Source organism: Bombina bombina, chromosome 1, assembly GCF_027579735.1.
Source record: "Bombina bombina isolate aBomBom1 chromosome 1, aBomBom1.pri, whole genome shotgun sequence".
Classification (NCBI taxonomy): domain Eukaryota; kingdom Metazoa; phylum Chordata; class Amphibia; order Anura; family Bombinatoridae; genus Bombina; species Bombina bombina.
Window position 1 is genome coordinate 982,558,383 of NC_069499.1, and position 25,543 is coordinate 982,583,925.

At 40.5% G+C, this 25,543-nt stretch overlaps 1 protein-coding gene across 2 annotated transcripts in view; it reads left to right on the forward strand.

The window, feature by feature from the left end:
• Positions 1–8,939, forward strand: part of GID8 (GID complex subunit 8 homolog) — an 85,929-nt gene extending 76,990 nt beyond the window's left edge. For both annotated transcript variants that reach the window (XM_053708368.1, XM_053708291.1), the window contains one exon: positions 5,357–8,939. In XM_053708368.1, coding sequence (XP_053564343.1) covers positions 5,357–5,530 — 174 coding nt within the window. In that variant the 3' untranslated portion in view covers positions 5,531–8,939. The remainder of the gene's footprint in view (positions 1–5,356) is intronic.
• Positions 8,940–25,543: the final 16,604 nt, after the last annotated feature.

The window sequence follows — 25,543 nt, forward strand, 5'->3', positions numbered from 1 at the left end:
TTTTACAAAGATTTGATGCTATAACTTTTCAGTTTATTAATTTTCAACTGTCATAACTTTTTCTGTGCTTCTTATAGGCACAGTACGTTTTCATATTATAGTAAATTACTTGAAAAGTATTTCCAAGTTGCTAGTTTATTTACTAGTGTGTTAAACATGTCTGATTCAGAGGAAGATATCTGTGCTATATGTGCTAAAGCCAAAGTGGAGCCCAATAGAAATTTATGTACTAACTGCATTGATGCTACTTTAAATAAAAGTCAATCTGTACAAATTGAACATATTTCACCAAACAACGAGGGGAGAGTTATGCCGACTAACTCGCCTCACGTGTCAGTACCTGCATCTCCCGCTCGGGAGGTGCGTGATATTGTAGCGCCGAGTACATCAGGGCGGCCATTACAAATCACATTACAGGATATGGCTACTGTTATGACTGAAGTTTTGGCTAAATTACCAGAACTAAGAGGTAAGCGTGATCACTCTGGGGTGAGAACAGAGTGCGCTGATAATATTAGGGCCATGTCAGACACTGCGTCACAATTTGCAGAACATGAGGACGGAGAGCTTCATTTTGCGGGTGACGGTTCTGATCCAAACAAACTGGATTCAGACATTTCAAATTTTAAATTTAAGCTGGAAAACCTCCGTGTATTACTAGAGGAGGTGTTAGCGGCTCTGAATGATTGTAACACAGTTGCAATACCAGAGAAAATGTGTAGGTTGGATAAATATTTTGCGGTACCGTCGAGTACTGACGTTTTTCCTATACCTAAGAGATTTACTGAAATTGTTACTAAGGAGTGGGATAGACCCGGTGTGCCGTTCTCACCCCCTCCGATATTTAGAAAGATGTTTCCAATAGACGCCACCACACTGGACTTATGGCAAACGGTCCCTAAGGTGGAGGGAGCAGTTTCTACTTTAGCTAAGCGTACCACTATCCCAGTGGAGGATAGCTGTGCCTTTTCATATCCAATGGATAAAAAGTTAGAGGGTTACCTTAAGAAAATGTTTGTTCAACAAGGTTTTATATTGCAACCTCTTGCATGCATTGCGCCTGTCACGGCTGCAGCAGCATTTTGGTTTGAGTCTCTGGAAGAGACACTTGAATCAGCTCCATTAGATGAGATTACACACAAGCTTAAAGCCCTTAAGTTAGCTAACTCATTTATTTTGGATGCCGTAGTACATTTAACTAAACTTACGGCTAAGAATTCCGGATTCGCCATTCAGGCGCGCAGAGCACTGTGGCTAAAATCCTGGTCAGCTGACGTTACTTCTAAATCTAAATTGCTTAATATACCTTTCAAAGGGCAGACCTTATTCGGGCCCGGGTTGAAAGAAATTATCGATGACATTACAGGAGGTAAAGGCCATGCCCTGCCTCAAGACAGAGCCAAACCTAAGGCTAGACAGTCTAATTTTCGTTCCTTTCGTAATTTCAAAGCAGGAACACCATCAACTTCCTCTACACCAAAAGAGGAAGGAGCTGTTGCTCGCTACAGACAAGGCTGGAGACCTAACCAGTCCTGGAACAAGGGCAAGCAGGCCAGGAAACCTGCTGCTGCCCCTAAGACAGCATGAATTGAGGGCCCCCGATCCGGGAACGGATCTAGTGGGGGGCAGACTTTCTCTCTTCGCCCAGGCTTGGGCAAGAGATGTCCAGGATCCCTGGGCGTTAGAGATCATATCTCAGGGATACCTTCTGGACTTCAAATCCTCTCCCCCAAGAGGGAGATTTCATCTGTCAAGGTTGTCAACAAACCAAATAAAGAAAGAGGCGTTTCTACGCTGCGTACAAGATCTTTTATTAATGGGAGTGATCCATCCGGTTCCGCGGTCGGAACAAGGACAAGGGTTTTACTCAAATCTGTTTGTGGTTCCCAAAAAAGAGGGAACTTTCAGGCCAATCTTGGATTTAAAGATCCTAAACAAATTCCTAAGAGTTCCATCGTTCAAAATGGAAACTATTCGGACAATTTTACCCATGATCCAAAAGGGTCAGTACATGACCACAGTGGATTTAAAGGATGCTTACCTTCACATACCGATTCACAAAGATCATTACCGGTATCTAAGGTTTTCCTTTCTAGACAGGCATTACCAGTTTGTAGCTCTTCCATTCGGATTGGCTACGGCTCCAAGAATCTTCACAAAGGTTCTGGGTGCTCTTCTGGCGGTACTAAGACCGCGAGGAATTTCGGTAGCTCCGTACCTAGACGACATTCTGATACAAGCTTCAAGCTTTCAAACTGCCAAGTCTCATACAGAGTTAGTACTGGCATTTCTAAGGTCGCATGGATGGAAGGTGAACGAAAAGAAGAGTTCTCTCTTTCCACTCACAAGAGTTCCCTTCTTGGGGACTCTTATAGATTCTGTAGAAATGAAGATTTACCTGACAGAAGACAGGTTAACAAAGCTTCAAAATGCATGCCGTGTCCTTCATTCCATTCAACACCCGTCAGTAGCTCAATGCATGGAGGTGATCGGCTTAATGGTAGCGGCAATGGACATAGTACCCTTTGCACGCCTACATCTCAGACCGCTGCAATTGTGCATGCTAAGTCAGTGGAATGGGGATTACTCAGACTTGTCCCCTACTCTGAATCCGGATCAAGAGACCAGAAATTCTCTTCTATGGTGGCTTTCTCGGCCACATCTGTCCAGGGGGATGCCATTCAGCAGGCCGGACTGGACAATTGTAACAACAGACGCCAGCCTACTAGGTTGGGGCGCTGTCTGGAATTCTCTGAAGGCTCAGGGACAATGGAATCAGGAGGAGAGTCTCCTACCAATAAACATTCTGGAATTGAGAGCAGTTCTCAATGCCCTTCTGGCTTGGCCCCAGTTAACAACTCGGGGGTTCATCAGGTTTCAGTCGGACAACATCACGACTGTAGCTTACATCAACCATCAGGGAGGGACAAGAAGCTCCCTAGCAATGATGGAAGTATCGAAGATAATTCGCTGGGCAGAGTCTCACTCTTGCCACCTGTCAGCAATCCACATCCCGGGAGTGGAGAACTGGGAGGCCGATTTCCTAAGTCGTCAGACTTTTCATCCGGGGGAGTGGGAACTTCATCCGGAGGTCTTTGCCCAAATACTTCGACGTTGGGGCAAACCAGAGATAGATCTCATGGCGTCTCGCCAGAACGCCAAACTTCCTCGTTACGGGTCCAGATCCAGGGATCCGGGAGCGGTTCTGATAGATGCTTTGACAGCACCTTGGACCTTCGGGATGGCTTATGTGTTTCCACCCTTTCCGATGCTTCCTCGATTGATTGCCAGAATCAAACAGGAGAGAGCATCAGTGATTCTAATAGCGCCTGCATGGCCACGCAGGACTTGGTATGCAGATCTAGTGGACATGTCATCCTGTCCACCTTGGTCTCTACCTCTGAAACAGGACCTTCTGATCCAGGGTCCCTTCAAACATCAAAATCTAATTTCTCTGAAGCTGACTGCTTGGAAATTGAACGCTTGATTTTATCAAAACGTGGTTTTTCTGAGTCAGTTATTGATACCTTAATACAGGCTAGGAAGCCTGTTACCAGAAAGATTTACCATAAGATATGGCGCAAATACTTATATTGGTGCGAATCCAAGAGTTACTCATGGAGTAAGGTTAGGATTCCGAGGATATTGTCTTTTCTACAAGAAGGTTTAGAAAAGGGTTTATCCGCTAGTTCCTTAAAGGGACAGATTTCAGCTCTGTCCATTCTTTTACACAAACGTCTGTCAGAAGTTCCGGACGTTCAAGCTTTTTGTCAGGCTTTAGCTAGGATCAAGCCTGTGTTTAAAACTGTTGCTCCACCATGGAGTTTGAACTTAGTTCTTAATGTTTTACAGGGTGTTCCGTTTGAACCCCTTCATTCCATTGATATCAAGCTGTTATCTTGGAAAGTTCTGTTTTTAATGGCGATTTCCTCGGCTCGAAGAGTCTCTGAGTTATCTGCCTTACATTGTGATTCTCCTTATCTGATTTTTCATTCAGACAAGGTAGTTCTGCGTACTAAACCTGGGTTCCTACCTAAGGTGGTCACTAACAGGAATATCAATCAAGAGATTGTGGTTCCATCTTTGTGTCCTAATCCTCCTTCGAAGAAGGAACGTCTGCTACACAATCTAGATGTAGTCCGTGCCCTGAAATTTTATCTACAGGCAACTAAGGATTTTCGACAAACGTCTTCCCTGTTTGTCGTTTATTCTGGTCAGAGGAGAGGTCAAAAAGCTTCGGCTACCTCTCTCTCCTTTTGGCTTCGTAGCATAATACGGTTAGCCTATGAGACTGCTGGACAGCAGCCTCCTGAAAGAATTACAGCACATTCTACTAGAGCTGTGGCTTCCACTTGGGCCTTTAAGAATGAGGCTTCTGTTGAACAGATTTGCAAGGCTGCAACTTGGTCTTCTCTTCATACTTTTTCCAAATTTTACAAATTTGACACTTTTGCTTCTTCGGAGGCTGTTTTTGGGAGAAAGGTTCTTCAGGCAGTGGTTCCTTCCGTATAAAGAGCCTGCCTGTCCCTCCCGTCATCCGTGTACTTTAGCTTTGGTATTGGTATCCCAGAAGTAATGATGACCCGTGGACTGACCACACTTAACAGGAGAAAACAAAATTTATGCTTACCTGATAAATTCCTTTCTCCTGTAGTGTGGTCAGTCCACGGCCCGCCCTGTTTTTTATGGCAGGTAAAAAAATTTTGAATTATACTCCAGTCACCACTACACCCTTTGGCTTCTCCTTTCTCGTTGGTCCTTGGTCGAATGACTGGAGGTGACGTAGAGGGGAGGAGCTATATAGCAGCTCTGCTGGGTGAATCCTCTTGCACTTCCTGTTGGGGAGGAGTTAATATCCCAGAAGTAATGATGACCCGTGGACTGACCACACTACAGGAGAAAGGAATTTATCAGGTAAGCATAAATTTAGTTTTTTGCATTTCAAATAAAGATACCAAGAGAATGAAGAAAAATTGTTATAGGAGTAAATTAGAAAGTTGCTTAAAATTGCATGCTCTATCTGAATCACGGACGAAAAAATTTGGGTTCATTGTCCCTTTAAATATAGGAAGGGTTTAATAATTTCCTATCTACTGACATTCATAATATACTCCCATAAATTATTATATATATATATATATATATATATATATATATTTGGCAGACCAATATCTGTCATTTTAAGGATCATCTGAAATAAGACAAAACCGGTAAATGTATATCCTGCTAGGTGACATCCTTTGTAGAGCCTACATATAAAAGTTAAGCTACAAGGGTCAGACTGGCAAATGTTTACACTACGTATAAAGTGTATTTACTCTGGCGTGGTATTAATTATGTGCTGCTTCTTTGGCAGGTGTGGAGTGAAGTCAACCAAGCTGTGTTGGATTATGAGAACCGCGAGTCTACCCCTAAGCTGGCAAAACTCCTTAAACTTCTGCTGTGGGCTCAGAATGAACTGGATCAGAAAAAAGTTAAATACCCCAAAATGGCTGATCTTAGTAAAGGAACTGTAGAGGACCCGAAGTAACCTATGGGAGCCAACCAGGACCAGAACACAACCTGCGTTTACCCTCCTGCATTATCAGTCTGTGACTGCAACTATTTTAATCTGTGCGCCAAGCCGGACTTTTCTTCCATTATTTTTTTTTTTTAACTTGTCCTTGACTTCATGTCCTATTTACAGGAATTAGGGGTCTGACAGGCAAAGCCAGGCAGGTCCAAATAAAGTATTTTTCTGTTTTAGTTGCAGCAGACTCCTCAGACTGAAAGAGCATCTGCTTTTCCTGATGGACCTGCTACCCATTATGGAACAGTTAAAGAGATGACTATGCATTATCCCCACAAACAGCAGTTTATTTTCCTTTATAATATGGCACTACAAATTGTTTTAACTGAACGGAAGTTCTTTAAATATGTCAAAAAAATGATCTTTGAGTTAATTTTAATGCAGTGATTATTCTGCTTGACTTTAGTTGTGGATGTAGGACATGGGTGCCTGGCACACAGCATGGATTAGATGGGTGTTCATTCATTTTGTTTTTTTCCTCTATTTATTATATGTTGTAATATACCACCATGTGTGACTTGTCAACAAGTTAGTGCGCTGTTAATTAAGATCACGTCTTTAGGAACATCCGTGCTTTTTGCTGTCCGAGACAACTCCTGCAGTTTTATTAGCTAATTTTAATTCTTAGCTGTAGCCTTTTTGCACAGCTTGGAGCTAAAGGGCTGGTTTTGTTTATATACAACCGCAATCCATTCTGGGGAAATATTATATATTTTTATTCTATTTGTGGCCATGACAAGAGTACTTTTGGGATAATGTTTATGTGCAAGCAATGTTTATATAGAGCAGCTTCCAAAGTAATTAAATGTTGTTTTGTAACTTAGATTTCTGATTTATTATAGAAACCTCAATTCATGCACATAGGATAATAAGTAATAATTCTCTATTTAACTTAAGTTGAAATAAAAAAATATTTATTCTATAGAAACTTTTATGTGTACAAAGCCAATGCAGCATTATTTTCAGAAAACTTCCTTGCTCTCAGCTTGCTTGTTACAGAGCCAAACACGCACTGAAGGTGTTTAAATTTGTCTAAGCCAAAGTATCCGATCACACCTCTTATAAAAGTGGGGGTTGGCAAATTTATATTCTACTTTTAACCCAGCAACAATATTGTGTCCAAACAATTTTTTAAAGTGTCTATCTAAAGGTATTTGTGTCCTAGATATAAGATCTAGACGTAGTATTTGGTTATTAGAGCTATTTTGGCTAACAGAATCTTTCATAAGGTGTCGGAACAAACTTTCAAATCAGTTATTCAGATTCTAAATCTGACCATATTCATGACAGTTTCTTGCAGTTTGGACCCATTTTGCACCCATCATATTTTGTTACAATTATTATTCATGTCTTTTCTAGACTTAAGGTGCTTTGAGAGCTTAATCATGCATTAATATTTCATAGTGATGTCACCGATACTTGCATTGTTGTACCATGTCACACTTATGTGCATGACACTTAAGACGAGTGAAAAGATTAATGTGTAGTTTATGCTCATATATGCTGGTTATTAGGCTTATTGTCTCATTTCCTTGTTTTACATTGATAGTTAGATAGCATTAGTTTCTAAAGGCATGAATATTTTATTTTATTGGCTTGTTATATGGGCATTATTTCCCAGGATTATTTTGGGACAGGGTGTATATTGAGTAAATGACATTTGTGTAACATATGACTGACTGAAAAAATGTTAAGCTGTCACTTGTAATGATGTAAATTCTATTTTTTTCTTTTTTTTAGCATTGCAAAGGTTTAGTGTTTCCTTTAACTCATACCTTTTGTTTGAAAGTCACACCCACTATGAAGGATTGTCTCGTATGAGGGGAACAGAATGAGACTATGTAGCTCAGGCAGCACATTAAAGGGACATTAAATTCAAAACTAACCTTTCATGATTCATTTAGAGCTGGTAATTTTAACCACCTTTCCAATTTAGGTTTATTCTCTAAATTGCATTGTTTTCCTGGGATCATTTGTCGAAAAGAATACCTAGGTAGGCTCAGGAGCGGCACTGCTCTACTAGGAGCTAGCTGGTTATTGGTGGCTGCACATATATGCCTTGTGTCATTGGCTCAACGAATGTGTTCATCTAGCTTCCAGTATTTCAATGCTGTTTCTTCAGCAAAGTATACCAATAGAAGGAAGCAAATTTAGTAAAAGATGTCAAATTATAATTAAATGCTGTAGCTGAATACTAAAAGACAGATTTTGTGTTTCATGTCCCTTTAACTTATTGCAGGTTGGTAATGGCTTATAGAAAAGGAAGCTGTATGTGTTGTGGGCTGTGGGGAAATTGACTCTTACAATGGTTTCAAAAATGAATCTGCAAGAAAGTCGACTGCTGCCAAGTTTCCAAATGAAATGTTGGAGCAAATCCAGCTAGCGAATGATGCACTAGAAAGCAAAACATTTTAATTATGTAAATGTTCATAGAATTTAGGGTATACCCCATGTCTAACAGTATATTAAAGGGACAGTCTAGTCCAAAATAAATGTTCATGATTCAGATAGAGCATGCAATTTTAAACAACTTTTCAATTACTTCTATTATCTAATTTGCATTATTCTCTTGGTGCATTTTATTGAAGAGCATACCTAGCAATGCTGGGAGCTAGCTGATAGGCATGTGCATTTGTTGATTTCGAGTAGCAACGAATGCCAAATATATTGACTGCCAGCAGCATTCAGCTGTATTCAGAGCCGGATATCTTTGTGTGAAAGTGCAACACACAAAGATCTGTGAGAATCCTGATCTTTGTGTGTTGCACTTTCACACAAAGATATCCGGCTCTGAATGGAGGCAAGTGCCCCTGGCAGCCAACATATTTGACGTTTGTTGCTACCCGAAAGCAAGTGCACATGTCTAGTAACTGATAATAGCGTACATCTGCCTTATATTATTGGTTCTCTCGATGTGTTCAGTTAGCTCTCAGTAGAAGTAAATTGGAAAGTTGTTTAAAATTGAGCATTTAATTTTAACTGTTCCTTTAGAAGCAAACAATACTATTTGAAAAGTACAATTTATTTTACTAATAGATCTCCCCACAATCCAAGTAGCTTTGCACAGCCATATTTTTGTTTCTGTATTCCCCAGTGTGTGTAGGGAATGTTAGTTTTTAAATGATAGGCTAGTCTAACCTTTGCCATAGTACAATACCTTGATTGGATTTGGAGTGGATTACAAAGAACCTGATTATACCTATGTGGCCTGCCAAGTGTTGCCTCCCATTGTAGGTATTCAGGATACAAATTGTAAATAGTGAATTACCTTTTGTAAATAGGTTTACAGTCCTGTTAAGCAGGACTGTTCTGTATGAGATGTGCATTGGTTGGGGGATGTTTTACAATTAAAATTTCGAAAGATGTGAAACGGGTTATGTTTAAGTTTTTTTATTACATCCCTAGTCACTGAAAATTGCCATGCCTTACATATTGTCCTATGGGAATTAATGTTTGATTTTCTTCAGAACTACTCTATACAGCTCTCCTGACATGCTTCTCATTAAATGTTAGTCATTCCTTTTAATTCAGGCGAAACACCTTGAGTGCAGACCTGGAATGGCTGAGTATTCTCTAAAGCAGTTTCTCAACTCCAGTCCTCAGGACCCTTCACAGACCACATATTCATTATATCTTAAAGGGACAGTTCACCACAAAAAAATATCCCCTTTAAATTATTCCCAATGTTTCTTTTTACCTGCTAGAGTGTATTAAATTGGTTACACGTAGCTCCTTTACTCCTATTTTACTCCTATTTCAGCATTTGAAATAGCTGATTTAGCCTGTGGTGTAGCAACCTATACTGAAAGTTTTGATACTGGAGTATATGCTATTGACAAGCCTAAGTAAACACAGCCAGCAGAAGAGATTACACTCTTAGTGGGATGTAGGATAGTAAAGTAATAAAATAATTTTCCATTGTTCTCTCTATGTATTGAGCTTTGGTATTCCAGACAAATATAAGATAAGGAAGCAAGTGTGTGTGCACAAAGTGATAACATAATGAGATATATTACCTTTAAAGGGACACTCAGGTCAAATTAAACTTTCATGAATCGGATACAGCATGTCATTTTAAACAACTTTCCAACTTACTTTCATTAAAAAAAAATGTGCACAGTCTTTAATATTTACACTTTTTGAGTCACCAGCTCCTACTGAGCTTGTGCAAGAATTCACAGCATATACGTATATGCATTTGTGATTGGCTGATGGCTGTCATGGTACAGGGGGAGTGGAAATAGACATAACTGAAATTTGTTAGAAAAAAAAATCTTCTACTCATGTGAAGTTCAGACTAAGTGCTATGGCATTGTCTTGTTATCATGCATTTGTTAATTATGCAAATATACTGTATTTACTGGTCCTTTAAGTTCAACCCATTGTAATAGGCTGTGGTTTCAAAGCAGAACAAGCTACTTCATATACACAAACCTGAAAATGCAATTTCTCATATTTTATACTCTGCAGTTGGTATAACAACTCATTTAAAACACAGGTAAAATAATCAGCTGATGGGTGAGCTAATTATTTCACCTGTGCTCTAGCTAAGATCTAATGAATATCTGGCCTGTGAAGGGTCCTGAGGACTGGAGTTGAGACACACTGCTTTAGAGGGTTGTATATTGACAACATGAAAATAATATACTGCGATTATATACTGGGTGCAACATATCGTTGACAGAGACAAAGTACAAAATAAATGCAAGACAACAAAACTTTGCAACATACAAAACCTAATTATACATTTTATTGGGAACTCGATTCAAAGTTTTATAATCCTTAAAATGGAAGAGAAAGGTAAACTGTAATAAGTAAGAGTGTACAATGTAAAAAAAAAAACTTTACAATTTACCAATATTATTAAATTTACCCTTTCTTTCATAAGACGAGAGTCCATAAGCAATTACTTGTGGGGTTAAAGTAGAGACCTATAAGAGTTGGGGAATCACCCCAAAGAACAGAGCTTTAATCCCTTCCACTTTCACATGATTCTTTAGTCAAAGTTATTTGCCTCCAGCAAGAAATGATGATGTAACTTGAAGTGCTGATCTGCATGTCGTTTGAAAGGGTTTCTCAGACCAATGTGAGACCCATTATGAGATTGCAGAAAATGCAGCATGTCTGCAGAAAGAGCAAAACACAACCAGGAACTGATAGCATTTTAACCTTGCAGTGCTGTTCCACATCAGGCTTTTCTATTTAAACAGCTCTGTGCTCTGGCTGTACTTTGTAAGTTTTCCTTAACATAGTACAGCCAGAGTGAAGTGCTGTTTGAAGAGGACAGTCAAATACAGAGTGGCAGTGCATTGATTGATGACTGTCAATGCTTTAGTGTAACTGCCTCATTTAAAATTTAATTTTAAACTGACCTAAAAAAAATCATTGCAGAAAGAGAAAAAAGTTCTGCCTCTGGGTGGAGCACATAGATGCTCTATTGCTGGAAACTTTTACTTGCTTTGGAAATTGAGGACCCTCCACCTGCAGACAAACAATCTGTGTAAAAGGTTGATAAGTTCATTAATGCAGCCCCACAACAGCTATCTACATTCCAAGTTTCTTATCTGGTTTATGTTCTAATTAGCAAAGAATGGATCAAATCAGACCTTCACTTTGTTCCTTTTGCCAAATTCAAAAACATGTTCCCTTTACCCTCTGAAAAACTATGCAATGTGCTTATTTCCACTTTGGCTAGGTGGACTAATCTTAAAGGGACAGTATACACTCATTTTCATATAACTGCATGTAATAGACACTACTATAAAGAATAAGATGCACAGATACTGATATAAAAATCCAGTATAAAACTGTTTAAAAACTTACTTAGAAGCTGTCAGTTTGGCTCTGTTGAAAAGGTAGATGGAAAGCCCACTGCAAGTGGCAAATAAGACACTCCCCCCTCCCCCTTCTTTTGCATATGAAAAGACCCTTTACACAAACAGGAGCAAGCTGGAGAAGGTAGCTGACAGTATTCACATAAAACTTTGGGGCTTGGTTAGGAGTCTGAAAATCAGAGCAATGTTATTTAAAAATAAGCAAAACTATACATTTATTTAAAAAAAAAAAAACTTTATGGGCTATATAAATAGATCATCTACAAAACATTTATGCAAAGAAAAAATGAGTGTATAATGTCCCTTTAATTGAGAGGATCATACCTCTTCATTTTTTGATAGACAGGAGATCCTTTCAGCTGGCCAGCTATTTGTTTCATCCAGCTGTTAGTGTAGCCTGTGTATTTGCAGCTATGCAGTATGGTGCAACAACATATCTAACCTAATTTTACATGAAACTTCCCTTGATGAAATACAAGATCGCTTGAGGTTGGTCAAGACGGCAAGCAATTTAATTTGTAATGCAGCAGTTGAAATAACATGCATCAATACAAAAAGTGCTGCTATTGGTGTTCTGGCTAGAAGATCTTTATGACTGAAGTTCTGTTCTGCTTATAGAATATATAAAGCAGACTTCTTACCCTCGCATATCATTGCTACATTCACTGGAGGTAAAGGAACTTTTCAGCCGCAAGACAAAATAGGTAAGGGCATGGTTAAATCCGTTAATAACTTTACTCCAGTTATTACTCCATTCTTCTTGGAACAACAATATAAGGGGTTATATTTAAACCTTTTCATTGTTCAAAAAGAAAGACGAATTACAGGCCGATATTGGATCTCAATACTCTGAACACATTTCTGAAAGTTCCATCTTTCAAAAAGGAGACTTTTTTTTTTGCACTATAGATGTTTAATGCAGGAGGGTTAATTTATGTCTTTCATAAACTTGAAAGATGCCTATTTTGCATATCCGTAATCACAGGGATCATACAAATTACTCATATTTGCCTTTCTAAACAGGCATTATCAATATGTGCTGCTGCCATTTGGTCTAGCAACAGCACCAAGAGTCTTCTCAAAGGTTCTCAGAACTGGGCTTCATCATCATCATATTATTATTATCAGGTATTTGTAGAGCGCCAACAGCATCCGCAGCGCTGTAAACGTAATCAATATACAGGATAGCTTTTGCAGGGATCAAGTGGGTAGAGGGCCCTACCAAGAATTTCACTGTTGTAGTCGGCTCTTATGAAGGCGATCTGCAAAGCCTTACATTCTAAGGGGGTCAAGGGGAAAGCAATGTAGTTAGGAAAGGTTAGTGTTGGTTGTAAGCATCCCTGAATAGTAGAGTTTTCTCCAACATAGGTGTGTCCGGTCCACGGCGTCATCCTTACTTGTGGGATATTCTCTTCCCCAACAGGAAATGGCAAAGAGCCCAGCAAAGCTGGTCACATGATCCCTCCTAGGCTCCGCCTACCCCAGTCATTCTCTTTGCCGTTGTACAGGCAACATCTCCACGGAGATGGCTTAGAGTTTTTTAGTGTTTAACTGTAGTTTTTATTATTCAATCAAGAGTTTGTTATTTTAAAATAGTGCTGGTATGTACTATTTACTCAGAAACAGAAAAGAGATGAAGATTTCTGTTTGTATGAGGAAAATGATTTTAGCAACCGTTACTAAAATCCATGGCTGTTCCACACAGGACTGTTGAGAGGAATTAACTTCAGTTGGGGGAACAGTGAGCAGTCTCTTGCTGCTTGAGGTATGACACATTCTAACAAGACGATGTAATGCTGGAAGCTGTCATTTTCCCTATGGGATCCGGTAAGCCATGTTTATTAAGATAGTAAATAAGGGCTTCACAAGGGCTTATTAAGACTGTAGACTTTTTCTGGGCTAAATCGATTCATTATTAACACATATTTAGCCTTGAGGAATCATTTAATCTGGGTATTTTGATAAGATTTTATCGGCAGGCACTATTTTAGACACCTTATTCTTTAGGGGCTTTCCCAAATCATAGGCAGAGCCTCATTTTCGCGCCGGTGTTGCGCACTTGTTTTTGAGAGGCATGACATGCAGTCTCATGTGTGAGGAGCTCTGATACATAGAAAAGACTTTCTGAAGGCGTCATTTGGTATCGTATTCCCCTTTGGGCTTGGTTGGGTCTCAGCAAAGCAGATACCAGGGACTGTAAAGGGGTTAAAGTTAAAAACGGCTCCGGTTCCGTTATTTTAAGGGTTAAAGCTTCCAAATTTGGTGTGCAATACTTTTAAGGCTTTAAGACACTGTGGTGAAATTTTGGTGAATTTTGAACAATTCCTTCATATTTTTTCGCAATTGCAGTAATAAAGTGTGTTCAGTTTAAAATTTAAAGTGACAGTAACGGTTTTATTTTAAAACGTTTTTTGTACTTTGTTATCAAGTTTATGCCTGTTTAACATGTCTGAACTACCAGATAGACTGTGTTCTGAATGTGGGGAAGCCAGAGTTCCTTCTCATTTAAATAAATGTGATTTATGTGACAATGACAATGATGCCCAAGATGATTCCTCAAGTGAGGGGAGTAAGCATGGTACTGCATCATTCCCTCCTTCGTCTACACGAGTCTTGCCCACTCAGGAGGCCCCTAGTACATCTAGCGCGCCAATACTCCTTACTATGCAACAATTAACGGCTGTAATGGATAATTCTGTCAAAAACATTTTAGCCAAAATGCACACTTATCAGCGTAAGCGCGACTGCTCTGTTTTAGATACTGAAGAGCATGACGACGCTGATAATAATGGTTCTGAAGGGCCCCTAAACCAGTCTGAGGGGGCCAGGGAGGTTTTGTCTGAGGGAGAAATTACAGATTCAGGGAACATTTCTCAACAAGCTGAACCTGATGTGATTACGTTTAAATTTAAGTTGGAACATCTCCGCGCTCTGCTTAAGGAGGTATTATCCACTCTGGATGATTGTGACAATTTGGTCATCCCAGAGAAGCTATGTAAAATGGACAAGTTCCTAGAGGTCCCGGGGCTCCCAGAAGCTTTTCCTATACCCAAGCGGGTGGCGGACATTGTAAATAAAGAATGGGAAAGGCCCGGTATTCCTTTCGTCCCTCCCCCCATATTTAAAAAATTGTTTCCTATGGTCGACCCCAGAAAGGACTTATGGCAGACAGTCCCCAAGGTCGAGGGAGCGGTTTCCACTTTAAACAAACGCACCACTATACCCATAGAAGATAGTTGTGCTTTCAAAGATCCTATGGATAAAAAATTAGAAGGTTTACTTAAAAAGATGTTTGTTCAGCAGGGTTACCTTCTACAACCAATTTCATGCATTGTCCCTGTCGCTACAGCCGCATGTTTCTGGTTCGATGAGCTGGTAAAGGCGGTCGATAGTGATTCTCCTCCTTATGAGGAGATTATGGACAGAATCAATGCTCTCAAATTGGCTAATTCTTTCACCCTAGACGCCACTTTGCAATTGGCTAGGTTAGCGGCTAAGAATTCTGGGTTTGCTATTGTGGCGCGCAGAGCGCTTTGGTTGAAATCTTGGTCAGCTGATGCGTCTTCCAAGAACAAGCTACTTAACATTCCTTTCAAGGGGAAAACGCTGTTTGGCCCTGACTTGAAAGAGATTATCTCTGATATCACTGGGGGTAAGGGCCATGCCCTTCCTCAGGATCGGCCTTTCAAGGCCAAAAATAAACCTAATTTTCGTCCCTTTCGTAGAAACGGACCAGCCCAAAGTGCTACGTCCTCTAAGCAAGAGGGTAATACTTCTCAAGCCAAGCAAGCTTGGAGACCAATGCAAGGCTGGAACAAGGGAAAGCAGGCCAAGAAACCTGCCACTGCTACCAAGACAGCATGAAATGTTGGCCCCCGATCCGGGACCGGATCTGGTGGGGGGCAGACTCTCTCTCTTCGCTCAGGCTTGGGCAAGAGATGTTCTGGATCCTTGGACACTAGAAATAGTCTCCCAAGGTTATCTTCTGGAATTCAAGGGGCTTCCCCCAAGGGGGAGGTTCCACAGGTCTCAGTTGTCTTCAGACCACATAAAAAGACAGGCATTCTTACATTGTGTAGAAGACCTGTTAACAATGGGAGTGATTCATCCTGTTCCATTAGGAGAACAAGGGATGGGGTTCTATTCCAATCTGTTCATAGTTCCCAAAAAAGAGGGAACGTTCAGACCAATCTTAGATCTCAAGATCTTAAACAAGTTTCTCAAGGTTCCATCGTTCAAGATGGAAACCATTCGAACAATTCTTCCTTCCATCCAGGAAGGTCAATTCATGACCACGGTGGATTTAAAGGATGCGTATCTACATATTCCTATCCACAAGGAACATCATCGGTTCCTAAGGTTCGCATTCCTGGACAAGCATTACCAGTTCGTGGCGCTTCCTTTCGGATTAGCCACTGCTCCAAGGATTTTCACAAAGGTACTAGGGTCCCTTCTAGCTGTGCTAAGACCAAGGGGCATTGCTGTAGTACCTTACTTGGACGACATTCTGATTCAAGCGTCGTCCCTTCCTCAAGCAAAGGCTCACACGGACATCGTCCTGGCCTTTCTCAGATCTCACGGATGGAAAGTGAACGTGGAAAAGAGTTCTCTATCTCCGTCAACAAGGGTTCCCTTCTTGGGAACAATAATAGACTCCTTAGAAATGAGGATTTTTCTGACAGAGGCCAGAAAAACAAGACTTCTAGACTCTTGTCGGATACTTCATTCCGTTCCTCTTCCTTCCATAGCGCAGTGCATGGAAGTGATAGGTTTGATGGTAGCGGCAATGGACATAGTTCCTTTTGCGCGCATTCATCTAAGACCATTACAGCTGTGCATGCTCAGTCAGTGGAATGGGGACTATACAGACTTGTCTCCGAGGATACAAGTAAATCAGAGGACCAGAGATTCACTCCGTTGGTGGCTGTCCCTGGACAATCTGTCACAAGGGATGACCTTCCGCAGACCAGAGTGGGTCATTGTCACGACCGACGCCAGTCTGATGGGCTGGGGCGCGGTCTGGGGATCCCTGAAAGCTCAGGGTCTTTGGTCTCGGGAAGAATCTCTTCTACCGATAAATATTCTGGAACTGAGAGCGATATTCAATGCTCTCAAGGCTTGGCCTCAGCTAGCGAGGGCCAGGTTCATACGGTTTCAATCAGACAACATGACAACTGTTGCGTACATCAACCATCAGGGGGGAACAAGGAGTTCCCTGGCGATGGAAGAAGTGACCAAAATCATTCAATGGGCGGAGTCTCACTCCTGCCACCTGTCTGCAATCCACATCCCAGGAGTGGAAAATTGGGAAGCGGATTTTCTGAGTCGTCAGACATTGCATCCGGGGGAGTGGGAACTCCATCCGGAAATCTTTGCCCAAATCACTCAACTGTGGGGCATTCCAGACATGGATCTGATGGCCTCTCGTCAGAACTTCAAAGTTCCTTGCTACGGGTCCAGATCCAGGGATCCCAAGGCGGCTCTAGTGGATGCACTAGTAGCACCTTGGACCTTCAAACTAGCTTATGTGTTCCCGCCGTTTCCTCTCATCCCCAGGCTGGTAGCCAGGATCAATCAGGAGAGGGCGTCGGTGATCTTGATAGCTCCTGCGTGGCCACGCAGGACTTGGTATGCAGATCTGGTGAATATGTCATCGGCTCCACCATGGAAGCTACCTTTGAGACGAGACCTTCTTGTTCAAGGTCCGTTCGAACATCCGAATCTGGTCTCACTCCAGCTGACTGCTTGGAGATTGAACGCTTGATCTTATCGAAGCGAGGGTTCTCAGATTCTGTTATCGATACTCTTGTTCAGGCCAGAAAGCCTGTAACTAGAAAGATTTACCACAAAATTTGGAAAAAATATATCTGTTGGTGTGAATCTAAAGGATTCCCTTGGGACAAGGTTAAGATTCCTAAGATTCTATCCTTCCTTCAAGAAGGATTGGAAAAAGGATTATCTGCAAGTTCCCTGAAGGGACAGATTTCTGCCTTGTCTGTGTTACTTCACAAAAAGCTGGCAGCTGTGCCAGATGTTCAAGCCTTTGTTCAGGCTCTGGTTAGAATCAAGCCTGTTTACAAACCTTTGACTCCTCCTTGGAGTCTCAACTTAGTTCTTTCAGTTCTTCAGGGGGTTCCGTTTGAACCCTTACATTCCGTTGATATTAAGTTATTATCTTGGAAAGTTTTGTTTTTGGTTGCAATTTCTTCTGCTAGAAGAGTTTCAGAATTATCTGCTCTGCAGTGTTCTCCTCCTTATCTGGTGTTCCATGCAGATAAGGTGGTTTTACGTACTAAACCTGGTTTTCTTCCAAAAGTTGTTTCTAACAAAAACATTAACCAGGAGATTATCGTACCTTCTCTGTGTCCGAAACCAGTTTCAAAGAAGGAACGTTTGTTGCACAATTTGGATGTTGTTCGCGCTCTAAAATTCTATTTAGACGCTACAAAGGATTTTAGACAAACATCTTCCTTGTTTGTTGTTTATTCCGGTAAAAGGAGAGGTCAAAAAGCAACTTCTACCTCTCTCTCTTTTTGGATTAAAAGCATCATCAGATTGGCTTACGAGACTGCCGGACGGCAGCCTCCCGAAAGAATCACAGCTCATTCCACTAGGGCTGTGGCTTCCACATGGGCCTTCAAGAACGAGGCTTCTGTTGATCAGATATGTAGGGCAGCGACTTGGTCTTCACTGCACACTTTTACCAAATTTTACAAGTTTGATACTTTTGCTTCTTCTGAGGCTATTTTTGGGAGAAAGGTTTTGCAAGCCGTGGTGCCTTCCATTTAGGTGACCTGATTTGCTCCCTCCCTTCATCCGTGTCCTAAAGCTTTGGTATTGGTTCCCACAAGTAAGGATGACGCCGTGGACCGGACACACCTATGTTGGAGAAAACAGAATTTATGTTTACCTGATAAATTACTTTCTCCAACGGTGTGTCCGGCCCACGGCCCGCCCTGGTTTTTTAATCAGGTCTGATAATTTATTTTCTTTAACTACAGTCACCACGGTATCATATGGTTTCTCCTATGCAAATATTCCTCCTTAACGTCGGTCGAATGACTGGGGTAGGCGGAGCCTAGGAGGGATCATGTGACCAGCTTTGCTGGGCTCTTTGCCATTTCCTGTTGGGGAAGAGAATATCCCACAAGTAAGGATGACGCCGTGGACCGGACACACCGTTGGAGAAAGTAATTTATCAGGTAAACATAAATTCTGTTTTTAGGGAGGGCTTGAAGCTGTTAAAACTAGGGGAGAGTCTTGTGCAGCGAGGCAGGGAGTTCTACAAGATGGGGGCCAGTCTGGAGAAGTCCTGTAGATGGGAATGTGAGGAAGTAACAAGAGAGGAGGAGATCCTGAGCTGATCAAAGGGGACAGGACGGAGAGTATCTGGAGACAAGTTCTGAAATGTAGTGGGGAGCAGTGCAGTTGAGAGCTTTGTATGTCAGAGTGAGGATTTTGTGTTTAATCCTAGAGGCAAGAGGAAGCCAGTGAAGATATTGGCAGAGAGGCGCAGCAGATGAAGATCGACGAGTAAGGAAGATGAGCCTGGCAGAGGCATTCATAATGGATTGTAAAGGAGCTATGCGGCATCTAGGTAGACGAGAGAGGACGGAGTTGCAGTAGTCGAGGCGGGAAAGGATGAGAGAGTGGATTAAAATCTTAGTTGTATCTTGTGTAAGGAAATATCTAATTTTAACAATGTTTTTAAGGTGGAAACGGCAGGCTTTAGCCAAGGACTGAATGTGAGGAGTGAAGGAAAGATCCGAGTCAAGTGTGACCCCAAGACATCGGGCATACGGGGTAGGAGTAATGATGGAATTATCAACAGTTATAGAAATTTTGGGGGTGGAGACATTGGAAGAAGTGGGAAAAATAAGGAGTTCAGTTTTGGAGAGATTTACCTTAAGGCAGTGAGAGGACATACAAGATGAGATATGAGAAAGACAGTTAGTGACATGGGGAAGGAGGTAGGTCTGGTGCAGAGAGGTAGATTTGGGTGTCATCGGCATACAAATTATATTGAAACCCATGGGACTTTATTAATGAACCTAATGATGATGTGTAGAATAAAAAGAGAAGGGGACAGAGTCTTGAGGTACCCCAACAGAAAGTGGTAACGGGGCAGAGGATGCTCCGGAGAAGGCTACACTAAATGTACGGTTAGTTAGATAGGAAGAGAACCACGAAAGAGCTGTGTCACAAATGCAGAAGGATTGGTGGGTTTGGAGCAGAAGAGGGTGGTCAACAGTGTCAAAGGCTGCAGACAGGTCAAGGAGGATAAGCAGAGAGAATTGGCCTTTGGATTTTGCTGAAAGTAGGTAATTGTTAAACTTGATAATTGCTATCTCTGTAGAGTGATGGGGACGAAATCCAGATTGCAGTGGGTCAAGAAGAGAGTTTAGTGTAAGGAAATGGGATAGACGTGCGTATACTAGCTTTTCTAGGAGCTTTGAGGCAAGAGAGAGTAGGGAAATAGGGTGGTAGTTGGATGGGGAGGTTGGATCGAGGGAAGGTTTTTTGAGGATAGGTGTGACCAATGCATGTTTTAGAGATGAGGGAAATATACCAGTGCTGAGGGACAGGTTGAAAATGTGTGTGATTATGGGGGTGAGGGTAGAAGAGAGGGAGGGGAGTAGCTGTGAGGGGATGGGGTCGAGGGGACAGGTAGTGAGGTGGGAGGACAGTATAAGGGCAGAAACTTCATCCTCATTAACAGGGGCAAAAGAGCTGCATTTTTTGATATTTGGGTTTTGAATGATTGTGAGCTTTCGAGGGGGTGGGAGATTGGTAGTATGTTGAGAGCTGATTTCACTTCTGATGGAGTTAATTTTGCTTTTGAAGTGGCTGGCAAAATCTTGAGCTGAGAGGTTGTATTAGGAGGTGGGGGTGGGCGGAAAAGAGTATTGAACGTGGAGAACAGACGTTTTGGGTTAGAGGAAAGAGTAGAGATGAGATTAAAGTATTGTTGCTTATAGAGATTAAGGGCAGAGAAGTAGGAGTTCAGGATGAACTTGTAGTGAAGAAAGTCAGCTGAACTCAGAGATTTCCTCCAGTGTCGCTCAGCAGTACAGGAACATCTGTGTAGGTACCGTGTCTGAGGAGTATGCCAGGGCTGAGGATGAGAGTGTGGTTTCAGAGCTATGGTTGGAGGGGCCAGATTGTCAATGACCGATGTAAGGGTGGAGTTATAGTGGCAGATAGATTGGTCAGGGCAGGAAAAGGAGGTGATGGAGGAGAGGTTTGAGAGAGCTAGTGAGCTGTTGCAGATCTAGTGACTTAGTGCTTCTGTGAAGTTTGGTGTGAGGGGTAGAGGGAGGGGAAGTTGTAGGTAGGGAAGTGATGTTGCAAGTTAGGAGATAGTGGTCAGAGAGAGGAAAAGGGGAGTTTGTTAAATTTGAGAGTGCATGGATAGGTGAAAATCAGGTCAAGGGAATGACCATCTTTGTGAGTGGGAGAGTCAGTCCATTGTGACAGGCCAGAAGAGGAAGTGAGTTGAAGAAGTTGTTTTGCAGAGGAGACAGTGGGATTGTCAAGAGGGATGTTAAAGTCGGCAAGAATGAGGGCAAGGGTGTCTGAGGAAAGGAAATAAGGAAGCCAGGCAGCAAAGTGATCTAAGAATTGAGTTGGGGAGCCAGGGGGCGGTATATGACTGCAACACGTATAGAGCGGGGAGAGAATAACCAAATCATGTGTGCTTCAAATGAAGAAAATGTGAGTGAAGAGAAGGGCTGTATTTGTTGAAAGGTGCAACAAGAGGAAAGTAAAATACCAACACCACCTCCTTGTCTATTGCCAGACCTAGGAGTGTGGCTGAAATGGAGACCCCCATGTGACAGTGCAGCAGTGGATGTTGTGTCTGAAGCAGAGAACCAGGTTTCTGTAAGAGCCAGTAGGTTAAGAGAGTGGGAGATTAAGAGATCATGGATAGAAGTGAGCTATATGCAAACAGAGCGAGAGTGCCAGAGTGCACAAGTGAAGGGGGAGTTGATTTTAGATGTAAGCGGAATGTGGTTAAGGTTACCATGGTTTTGTTTATGAAGTCTATTGAAAGGCACACAGGGATGTGAAAGGCTAGGAGGTTGTGAGGGACCAGGATTAGAGGAGATGTCGCCAGCAGCTAGTATGAGCAAGAGAGAGAATGACATGAGATGAGAAGCAGATTTGCAGTAGTGAAACTTTTTAGGCTGAAGTGCAGGGGGGAAGAGAGAGTGTTTAGGAATAGGTAAAGTTCATGAGTACAAAAGTAAGGTGAGTTTAAGAGAGATGGGCTAATGAACAGTGCAGGTGGAGAGGGAGAAGGATTAATTGAGTAATGTAGTTTAACATTAATGTATAGTTGGTAAGTTCACCCTGCGCAAATATGGTACCTCTGCTCTCCTCTCCTCAAAAAGGTTCCCTAGTGAACCGAAAAATAACAGTATGAAAGCAGGTGAGGGGAGCGCCAAAAATGCTCAGGTAAATAAATATGAACCTTAATATCTAGTTAGATAATAAGATGCACAGTTTTAATAAAAAAATCAATAGTCTATTATAATACAATGCATGGATCCATGTCTAAAAAAGTTTATAAAACAAAAATGGCACAATAAAATCACAGTATAATAGTATTAGATTATACAAATAAATGTTAACAATAATTATAATGAACAGATTGTTGGTATGTGAAGCAAAGATTTGCTCCTAATGTGAATACAGTCTCTATCTCATTAGAGAGTTGCAAAAAGTGTCCAAATCCAAATTAATCCCAAATTCAAATCTGTCAATGGTGATGTAAAAACAACTTGCAAGTGATAAGTGAAAAATCTTTGTGTTAAAAAAGTCGATTATATAGCAAAAAATAAAAATATATCCAAAGTAAAAATATTGTGAAAAAATAGTTAGTGAGTTTATAGTGGCCAATAGTTGAAAAATGGTGTAGTGAATCCCTTGTGTCTTAAGTCCATATGTATCACCAGTGGATATGCAAAAAAAAAAAAAAACCTTTTGAAGAAATAACCTGTTACAAAATAAAAAAACAATACTGCAAAAAACATAAACTGTTTAGTTCAAATAAAGGTAATGTGCTTACTTTGATATGTCGACGCGTTTCGGCCTAAAACTAGGCCTTTATCAAGACTGATTGTTATTGTTTACATTTATTTGTATAAACTAATACTATTATACTGTGATTTTATTGTGCCATTTTTGTTTTATAAACTTTTTTAGACATGGATCCATGCATTTTATTGTAATAGACTATTGATTTTTTATTAAAACTGTACATCTTATTATCTAACTAGATATTGAGGTTAATTTTTTATTTACCTGAGCCTTTTTGGTGCTCCCCTCACCTGCTTTCATCATGTAGTTTTTTATAGAGACAAGAGGTGGCAAAAAGGAGTATGAAGATATTGAGCATTATTATGAAAGTGGGAACCAAGTAAACACATAAGACACAGTGTTACAGCAGCACTTGCAAAAGGATACAGTGAGATATATAAAACACAGTATTACAAGAGTACTTGCCTTGTGTCTTGCCCCTTGCCCAATTCTTGTATAATTCTAAAATTATTGCCTCACTTATAAAATGTTCACTTTGAAAATGTGAACATATGCTATTGTTAAAATGTCTGGTCAGGGTGAGATGAGTTAAGTAAACAGACAATAAAATTTGGAGGAGGTTAAAACTATGGCATAAGACAGCTATACATTTTAGAGTAATAGCAAGTATTGATAAGGATTGAACATCACATGGCAATTAGCTAAACATTAGAAGTAAGACATTGGGAACAACATTACATTGAATGCAGGACTTAATTTTAACAACCTAAATTCATGTGCTCAATATACATATACACATACCAGAAAGACTCTGTCATAGACTCTGTAACAATGAGATTATCTCTCACAGATGCTTGCAAACTCAAATTGCAGAAGTGCTCTTCTTCAACAAACCATTTCTCAGAGTTCTTATTTTCAACATAGTAACAATCTGGACAATTCTACACCTTATTCAATAGGGTGAATTTATGTCAATTTTTAAATTTGAAGGAGGCTTTCTTTCCTATTCCTAGACCATATCCAGCTTTTAAGATTTGCCTTTCAGGACAAACTTTTTCAGTTTTTTACTCTAACATTTGTTCTATCTTCAGCTCCCAGAATTGTTATGAAGGTTCTAGGAACTATCTTGTTTGTAATAAGTTGTCATATAGTTCAGTGGCTCTATACCTGGGCAAGATATTGGTTTGGGCTCCATTTGTTTTTCTTTTCTTCAGATGTATTTCATACCAACATTCTATTGTTTTCTTTGCAGACATGATTGGAGAATTTTTGTTAAGAAGTCCTTTCTCATTTATCAAGTCTCTTTTTCTAGGAGTCATTATAGAATCAGTGACTATACAGCTTTCCTCTAGTTTAGGTGTCAGTTTGTCATTTTGCTCACAAATTTGCATCCATCTGTAGCAAAATGTATATAATTGTTGGGTGATGATTGCAGAATCAAATGACTTTGCATACTTCGACAATGGTGCAAAAACTTCACTCAACTAATAGAATCCTAAGGGATTCTTCAGTGAGGTCATCTCTGTCCCAATGGATAGTTTCCCAAACATTTTTTCTGGGGGCATTCTTTATTTGTCCAATTTGGAAAATGTCTGCAGACACCATTCTCTGGGATTGAAGTTCAGTCGAGAGGTCCAGGAGAGCACCTGGAGTTTGGTTTCCTTAGTACACAAGGTTACTAATAATTGTCGTGGATTCAGTGCAATCTTTAGGTCCCATCAGAGCTGTCTAGAGTTTTAATTCAGACAATATTACAACTGTAGCTTATATCCATCATCAAGGGGGAACATGTAGTTCCATAGCAATAATTTAGGAAGTTTCAAGGTTTTTTGATTGAACAGAAGAACATTTTATTTATTTTGCATTACAGAAAGTAAATCTGGGATGCAAATTTCCTTAGTAGGTAATCCCTTCAACACAAATGTTTTCTCCTTCAACTAGTTTTATACTAGATTGTGGAACTATGGTGGCTCCCAGGGCCAGAGACCTGATGACTTCTGTTTCTAAGAGTCATAGTTTCAATTGAATAGAGCATTTTTCATTAATCTGAATGACCAGTCAGGCCCTGCAGAACGTTGTTTGTGAATCTGATTTAGATGTCAAGCTTTCTCCAATCATCAAGATCTCAAATCTTTCATCTTGATGTATTAGAGATTGTATAACTATTTTTTTTATAACAGAGGTTTCATTGATGCTGTATTGAACACCTTATATCAGGCCATAAAGTAAAATTTCAGAGAAAAACTTGCCAAAAGTACCAGAGAATCTTTTAGCATTTTTGCTATCACTCCATTTAAACAGATATAGAGCCCTGTTTTTTTTTTTTATTTACCTGTCAAAATTATATATAGCTTAAGTAGCTAACCCAAGGTATTGATCTAGGCCCATTTTGGTATCTTTAATGTCATTATTTAGCCGCCAAACTTTGGGGTTTTCACTGAAATTATTTACATACTGCTTGTGCAATCATGGCACAAATGGTTGTAAAAGCTTCTTTGAAAGGCTTAATTAGGTAGCTTGTAAGCTTAATTTTAGCTTTAGTGTAGAGATTCCCTTCCCACCTGACACTTCTCAACCCCTGATCCATACCTGACCCTCCCTCCCCCCACTGGTCAACCCCATCTTAAAGGGTTATTAAACCCAAACATTTATGATTCAGATAGAAGAAAATTGGAAAGTTGTTTACATATGAATGCTCTATTACCAATTTTTATTCATTCTCTTGAATACTTTCTTGAAGAACCAGCAATGCACTACTGGGAACTAGCTGAACACATTGGTTAGCAAATCACAAGAGGCATATATGTGCAGCCATCAATTAGTAGCTAGCCTATTTAGATATGCTTTTAAAAAAAGGATACCTAGAAAATGAAGCAAATTGGGTAAAAGCATTACATTGGAAAGTTGTTTAAATTTGAGTGCGCTGTCTGAATCATGAAAGAACAATTTGGGTTTCATGTCACTTTAAGTACTGGCAGACAGTCTGCAAATATAAAATTTTAAGATTTTTTTTTTTAAATACATTTTTCTTTTATATAGGTGCCGAGAGTCCATGAGCTGTTACATATGGGATATACATTCCTACCAGGAGGAGGGA